General features: G+C 43.2%; 1 protein-coding gene across 1 annotated transcript in view; it reads right to left on the bottom strand.

Moving 5' to 3' along the window:
* Kdm5b (lysine (K)-specific demethylase 5B) overlaps positions 1–8097 on the bottom strand; it is a 113066-nt gene that overhangs the window by 28978 nt on the left and 75991 nt on the right. Inside the window, exons 9-10 of the mRNA XM_013017312.1 lie at positions 7022–7203; positions 3209–3371 (exon numbers count right to left, since the gene is read on the bottom strand). Coding sequence (XP_012872766.1) covers positions 3209–3371; positions 7022–7203 — 345 coding nt within the window. The remainder of the gene's footprint in view (positions 1–3208; positions 3372–7021; positions 7204–8097) is intronic.

The following is an 8097-nucleotide window of genomic DNA, read 5'->3' on the forward strand; positions in this document are numbered from 1 at the left end:
GACCGGACCCCAAAAAACAAAACAAAACAAGAATAGGCCCAATGATTGGCTTCAAATGAAGAGCTCCACTTCAAGCGCCACAGGCCTACCTCTTCCTCAGGAGAAGTTTTGACTTTCCCATCTCGGACAGGAAAGCCACTGCCAAACTCCTTTGAAGCAATATCAGCTCCATATTCCACTGTGACATCCTCTTCGATGGTGCTTACCAACCGCCAAAACTCTTTTTCAACCAGTTCTGTGGGAACCATCTGGAACATGAAAAAAGGGATAAAGTTGAATTCTTATTCACAAGCTGTTTGGTGACTAGGTGACAGGAATCATTTGAGGACAAATTTGGCTCCATTACTGATTTCAAGCAATGCAAGCAACAATTCTATTTTCCTTTTTCATTTTGCTGCCAGTCCTGGGGCTTGAACTCATGGCCCGGGTGCTATCCCTAAGCTTCTTTTTGCTTAAGGCTAGAGCTTTACCACTTGAGCCACAGCTCCACTTCCTGCTTTTTCTGAGTATTTTAGTGGAGATAAGACTCTCACAGACTTTCTTGCCTAGGCTGACTGATCCTCAGATGTCAACCTCCTGAATACTTAGGATTGCAGATGAACCACCAGTGACTGGCAACAATTCTATTTTCTAAAAGGAATTTTACAAGAAGCATATGGAGTCTATTAGTGTTTAACTTAATTTTTTTTGGGGGGGTTCCGGTTGTGGGGCCTGAACTCTGGGCCTGGGCGCTGTCCCTCAGCTCTTCAGCTCAAGGCTAACGCTCTACCACTTGAGCCACAGCGACACTTGCGGCTTTTTTCCTTTTTGCTTATGTGGTGCTGAGGAATGGAACCCAGGGCCTCATGCATGCGAGGCAAGCGCTCTACCACTGAGCCACCTTCCCAGCCCCAACTGAACTTATTTATGTAAGTGGCTCATGCCTGTAATCCTAGCTACTCAGGAGGTTGAGATCTAAGGATCACAGTTCAAAGCCAGCCTTGGGCAGGAACATCCGTGAGACTCTTATTTCCAATAAACCACTAGAAAACCAGAAGTGGTGCTGTGGCTCAACTGGTAGAGTGCTCGCCTTGAGCTAAAGAGTGCAGGGACAGCGCCCAGGCACAGAGTTCAAGCCCCAGGGCCAACACAAATAAATAAATAAATGTCCTTTTAAATCTTTATAGTTCTATATCAGTGGCTTATAAAATGCAGTCAACAGTATCAGTATCAAATGTAGTCAACAGTATATAGAACAACAGTATCAATACCAACTAGGAACTTGGCCGAAAAGTAACTCAAGTCTCCCCAGCATATTTACTAGTAAGAAGAAGGACCAAGTTCTGTTCCACAGGGCTTCTCACTTAGGAGCCCTTTCTTTCTGACTTCTCTACAGTTAATAAGATTAACCTCCTCGCTAAAAATGCAGTTAAACCATACCATACTTCCATCATGTGTATAAATGTGGATCTTTCCCCTAAATAATGAACCTGTAAAAGGAGGAATTCATTCACTTTACAATCTCAGAATCTAGGCCTCCCATGGTTCCTTAAATTTTAGAGAACCAGAGCCAGGCTTGAATAGAAGCTATTCCTGTGACATACTGCAGATCAATCAGCATGAGAAGAGAAACCACTAATGAAGAAAATACTAAAGAAATGATGTAATTTTGGTAGTTACTGTTTTCTTGTTTGTTTGGTGTTTTTTGTTGGTTGTGAGGCCTGAACTCTGGAACTGGGCACTGTCCCTGAGCTCTTCAGCTCAAGCAAGACTAGCACTCTACCCCTTGAGCCACAGCACCACTTCTGGCTTTTACTGTTTATGTGATGTGCTGCTAAGGAATCAAACCAGGGCCTCACAATGCGAGGCAAGCACTCTACCACTGAGCCACCTTCCCAGCTCCGGTAGTTATTATTTTTTTTGTGCTTTTTTTCCTCTTCCTTTTTTGGTTTGTTGAGACAAGGTCTCATTATATTGTGCAGAATAGTTTCAATCTCATGATCCTCCAGTCTTAGCCTCTCAAGTGCTAGGGATGACAGCCTATACTAATTTTGTTTTACGGTTGTTTTTGCTGTTTATTTTCAGTGCTGGGGACTGAATTTAGGGCATGTGCCTACTAGATGTTAGGCAAGCATACGATCACTGAGTTACCCTGTCCCTTGATCATTGTTTGTTAAGCTATGGTCTGTTTATAATTTATGATTCCTAAAAAAATTCCTCAAGGATTATGTATGTCCCCCACTGACCAGCCTGTAAATCCAAAAGCATAAAAAGTTTGGGTCTTTGGCTCAGTAGTAGAACGCTTGCCTTGCATGCGTGAGGCCCTGGGTTTGATAAAAAGGGGGGGAAAAAAGCCAGAAGTGGCACTGTGGCTCAAGTGGTAGAGGGCTAGCCTTGAGTTGAAGAGCAGAGGGACAGCGCCCAGGCCCAGAGTTCAAGCCCCACAATTGACTTTTAAAAAAAGTTTGTGTCTTAGCAAGATAAAGAGTTTTACTTACTACAATCTCTTTTTATTTAGCTAACTAGGATTGGCTGTGCAAACATCTGACTTCCCAGAACATGTTCAGCATTTTCTAAAAGCAAAAGAGCTTTTGCCTGTCACTTTACACAACAGCAACAACCTCAACAGAAAAGAGCACCAACAGCACCTTGCAGTCTTCCTCAAGGACCCTGAAATCTAAGGACAAAGCTTCAAACTGTCACTTAAAATAAGCTTAATTAGGAGCACAAATGTAAAATAACTAAGTTCTAACCAGGCATGTCATTTTGGTTCATTATTCAAAATCAAGATCATGTTGATCAAATACAATTTTAAAAAGGACAAGGCACAAAAGATCCTGACACCAAGACTTAAGATATGACTGTAGCAAAATCTAGCCGTCTTTTCATAAAACCTATTTAAACTGGTAGGCGATTGTTTTTAAAAGTTTTAATTTTGTTGACAAAGAATATAGCCCAGAAAGCACCAGCAACGAGTGCACAAGCTGTGAAGATACTGCAACTACTGAAATGAACGCTTGTTATTTGCAAAGCAAGTCTGGTTCAATAATCTAGGTGTTTGTTGTAGTTCCTTTCTATGGTGTCTGAGGATCTAGGCCCAAAGGTTAAGGACAGAATGGTAGAAAGCTGAACTGAGCAGTGCTGTCAGTTACACCATAGAAAACAGAGCCAAACCAAAAGAGAAGGGGTGAACAAAGTCTGAGTGGCAGAGAATTGACCCAAAACCTACAGGCACTTCGTGAGTCATCAGTGTGTTGGGGTTCATGATGGTCACCAGTTGATGGAGGAGATCTGGCTGGGAGACAAAGAGCTCTGGAGCTAGCTTCTTCATTACATTTTCCAGCTGTTCCGCAGCATACCCTGGGACTCCATACCAGGTTTTTGGCTCACCCCTGAAAAACAAATTTATAAAAATCAATCAGTCTGAAGAGGTGACATTGTCTGAAAAGAAATATAATCTTGCTAGGTGTCAGTGGCTCACGCCTGTGATCCTAACTACTCAGGAGGCTGAGATCTGAAGATCATGGTTCAAAGCCAGCCCGTGCAGGAAAAGTGCAGGAAAAGCCATGAGACTCTTATCTCCAACAAACCACTCAGAAACCTGGAAGTGGCGCTGAGGCTTAAGTGGTAGAGCACTAGCCTTGAACTGAAGAGCTGAGGGACAGCGCCTAGGGCCAGAGTTCAAGCCATGACCAACAAAAAAATATAAAAGTAAAATAACAAATATGCAACACCACACCAAGGAAACAGCTAACCTGTTGAAAGCTTTCAGACTTTACTCTGTAGGGCTAAGGAACAAACGTTCAAAGCAAAGTATCACTAGAAACATGAGTGGAACCTATGGAATGCACTTCCTCCCTTGAAGCAGGAAGTCTAAACATGAACCTTTCCACCTAAGCTGCTTCTCCTCACTTCCATTTTCACTTGATCCCTGAAGTTTCTAAGAACACAAAGTGCTGTGTTTATCACAGCTCTGAGGTTACCACAACTCTCTACAGCAACTGATGAGGGCTTTTCAACCCCTGTCTTCCTGTGTGTTGCCCTTACTGACAAGCAGGGTAATCAGGATTCCCATAAAGCCCTGAATTCGCTCAAACACCTCATTGTCAACACATTAATCTGTAACATCCCTGTGAGGTATGGAAACTTCCATCCTTTCTTTACAGCTGGGAACAGTTGCCTGGACAAGGAGAGCTAATGCTGCATCTAAAGAAGGTCCCGTCCGGGGCTGGGAAGGTGGCTCAGTGGTAGAGCACTTACCTTGCATGCCTGAGGCCCTGGGTTCGATTCCTCAGCACCACATAAGCAAAAAGAAAAAAGCCAGAAGTGGCACTGTGGCTCAAGTGGTAGAGCGCTAGCCTTGAGCTGAAGAGCTGAGGGACAGCGCCCAGGCCCAGAGTTCAGGCCCCACGACCGGACCCCTCCCCCACCAAAAAAAAAAAAAAAGGAATTATACATCTAGTTTCTCTAACATCCATGCTCCTTTGCCTGGCCCAGGCCTAACATCTTCTCCTTCATGTTATATCTTAATTTCATGGGGGAAAAGAACTAAAATCTTGATATCCAATTTACAAAATAAATCTCATGATTGCATTTTAACTGTAACACAAAGTAATAGTCCAATTGACTGCTTCATAGTAAAAACTAATCTTCATAAAAATGACAATTTTTAGATTTTATTTAAAAAATCAGTAATCACAGTACTATAGGAAAATATTTAATATAGATTACCAAAATCGTGTATGTAATTCCATTTGTTTGAAATAGAAAAACTCTTGGGAAATATACACCAAGACACTAACAGGGGTTATCTAGAAATGTGTTTTATGACTCACCATTTGTAAGTTCTTACAGAAAGGATGGAATGCTTCTCACAATTGTATTACTTTTATAAAGTCTTAACTATTTACAAACCGTCCTCTTCATCAGCTGCCTGCATAGACTTCACAACTAGACCTCTTCTCCATTCAGGTTCAGCACAGTTTTGTTCACAGGCTTTGTTGTTACCCATGGCCAAACTGCAAACATAAAATACTGCAAATGCAATTTCCTAACGCTACCTCTGCCATTCACCCTTACCTGAGCCAAACACTTAGGACACCTCCAGTCTCCCTTAGGAACGTCGTGGAGCGGTGGGACCAAGCAAAAGGTGTGGTAGCTGTCATCGCAGCCGTCACACAGGAGAAGCCGGTCCTCATCATTGCCACTGCCACACAGGAGGCAGACATACAGGTCCACCTGCAACAACCAAACAAGGCGGGGAAAGAACACGAGCTGTTCATTGATTTGAGCAATTTTAGGGAAGGAAATGTAACTGAGACATCATTCAGTCTTGCCATCCTGCTTCAAATACAACCTCTCTATAAGGGATATATTCCTTTTGTTTCATTAGGATTTTTTGTAGAGATTAAGGATCAAAGCCATAGACTGCATGTTAGGCCAGCACCTTAAATTGGGCTCAGAGATATTTTAAAGTGTGTCATTTGGGCACTAATGGTCATGCCTATAATCCTACCTACTCAGGAGGCTGAGATCAGAGAACTGAGGTTCAAAGCCAGTAGGGCAGGCAAATCTAAATTATTTAATTTATCCAATTAACCAGGAAAAAAAAAAGCCAGAAGTACAGGCATGGCTCATGTTGTAGAGTGCCAGCCATGAGTAAAAAAGCTCAGAGAGCAGAAGGCCCTGAGTTCAAGGACAGTAGTGGTACTATTAGAAACTGACTAGAAAAGATGTTTCCATAGTCAGATACTAAGTCAACCAATCCTGATTAAGACACAAACGTAAGCTTGGATAAAAGGGTTTCAAACAAGGAACCGGCAGGATGTCCATGGCAAAACACATACTAGTTACTCAGAAGACTGAGATCTGTGGATCATGGTTCCAAACCAGCCCAGGCAGAAAAGTCTGGAGACTCTTATATCTAATTAACTAGAGACACACACACACACACACGCACGCACGCACGCACGCACGCTGTTCTTAATGGTGCTCCTCCAAAATGTACACACACACACACACACACACACACACACACACGCTGTTTTTAATGGTGCTCCTCCAAAATGTTTTCTTTCCAGAAGAAAACATTGAGAGTACTTTTTTATTGTAATGGTGTTGCTGTTTTCTGAGGTTTTGTTGTATTACTTTTTTTCTTCAATCATGGGAGTTGAACTCAGGTGCTGTCCCTGAGCTCTTTTGCTCAAGGGTAGTGCTCTATCACTTTGAGCCACAGTTCCACTTTTGGTTTTCTAGTGGTTCACTGGAAATAAAGCGTCTCATGGACTTTCCTGCCTGGGCTTGCATCAAACCTTGATCCTTACATCTCAGCCTCCTGAATAGCTAGGATTACAGGCATGAGCCACCAGCACCTTGTTCTTTCTTTCTTTGAGTGTTCAGCCTTCACAAGTTCAGATTACAGAACTTAGAAAAGTAGTTGTTGCTACTGATACAAAACATACTGTTACAGTGGTTCTTTATCTACACACACTCCCAGCACCACATACACAATACATGCCATATGCATATACACATAATTCAAATTTTTTGAAATTATAGCTGTGCTGTAAACTTTTTTTTTTTTTTGGTCGGTCGTGGGGCTTGAACTCTGGGCCTAGGCGCTGCCCCTCAGCTCTTCAGCTCCAGGCGAGCACTCTACCACTTGAGCTACAACACCACTTCCTGTGCTGTAAACTTTGGAAAGAAGTATCCCAGGGCTGGGAAGTTGGCTCAGTGGTAGAGCGCTTGCTTTGCATGCATGAGGCCCTGGGTTTGATTCCTCAGCACCACATAAGCAAAAAGAAAAAAGCCGGAAGTGGCACTGTGGCTCAAGTGGTAGAGCGCTAGCCTTGAGCTGAAGAGCTGAGGGACAGCGCCCAGGCCCAGAGTTCAGGCCCCACGACTGGACCCCCCCCCCCAAAAAAAAAGAATCTACTGAGTTAAGTTGACAGGATGCCTGGCCAGCAGCAGTGAAAACAAAAGGGAGAAGGCGAGAGGAAGATAACCCCTAGTTCTGTTCATAGCTCAATGAGCAACTTCTCACCAGTGCAGGTAGTTGATTGAATAGCTCCAGTGGTCTTCAATGTGCCAACAGAAGGAAGAAAAGCACATTCCCACATACAACCAAGGGAGTTTCATGCCACATATATCAGCAGTGATGTGGGCAAGGACAGACTGCTCCATCACAGGCATGTTGTTCAAATTCCAGCCACTATCAAGATATTCCTAAAAACAAGACGACACAAGACGACAGGGTTCAGCTACATTGTGCTGACATCTTAGAGCTTCAGATACCATGTAAAGAAAAGGACCCATGAGGGGAAGCCGGGGGACCCCTATGCCTATGTCAGGATGACCATGAACTCATTTTGTCTGGTTTGGGCTCCATGTAAATGAACTTGTACCACGCATATTTTCATAGCTACCTCTTTTGTGGGATACACAGGAACATAAACCATGAGGCTACTTATATGAAGTTGGAAATTAGGCAACCCAATGTATGCCTGGAAATCTGTGACAATGTCCTGCAAAGACAATGGTTGTCTGGAAAGAAGGGGAGTATAAAGACTGGGCAGGGAGCTTCTGGAGTTCTTGTCCAAGTGCTGGTTCAGAGGTTGCGTTGGTAAAAAAAAAACTATCAAACAGTACACATCTGATTATGTACTTTTCTGTGTATATATATCTTTTTAAACTTTAATCTGACCTTTAATCTTCCTAAGGGCATGATAGTATGGAAAACAATAGACTCATAAACAAAAACTTCAAAGCCAGCCAGGTGCTTGTGGCTCACATCTGTAATTATATAGTTACTCAAGAGGCAGAGATCTAAGGATCACAGTTTGAAGCCAGCTCAGGCAGGAAAGCCTGTGAGACTTTTACCTCTGACTAACTAGGAAAAAAGTTAAAAGTAGAGCTGTTGCTCAAGTGGTAGAGTACTGCTAAAAAGACCAAGCTGAGTGCCCGTGGCTCATGTCTCTAATGGTAGTGGAGCTGTGGCTCAAATGATAAGAGTGCTAGCCTTAATCAAAAGAAGCTCAGGGACAGAGCCAGGTCCTGAGTTCAATCCCCAAGACTAGCATGCGTGTGCATGGGCACACACACACACGCACGCACACACAC

The sequence above is a fragment of the Dipodomys ordii genome, unplaced genomic scaffold, assembly GCF_000151885.1.
Source record: "Dipodomys ordii isolate 6190 unplaced genomic scaffold, Dord_2.0 Scaffold35, whole genome shotgun sequence".
Classification (NCBI taxonomy): domain Eukaryota; kingdom Metazoa; phylum Chordata; class Mammalia; order Rodentia; family Heteromyidae; genus Dipodomys; species Dipodomys ordii.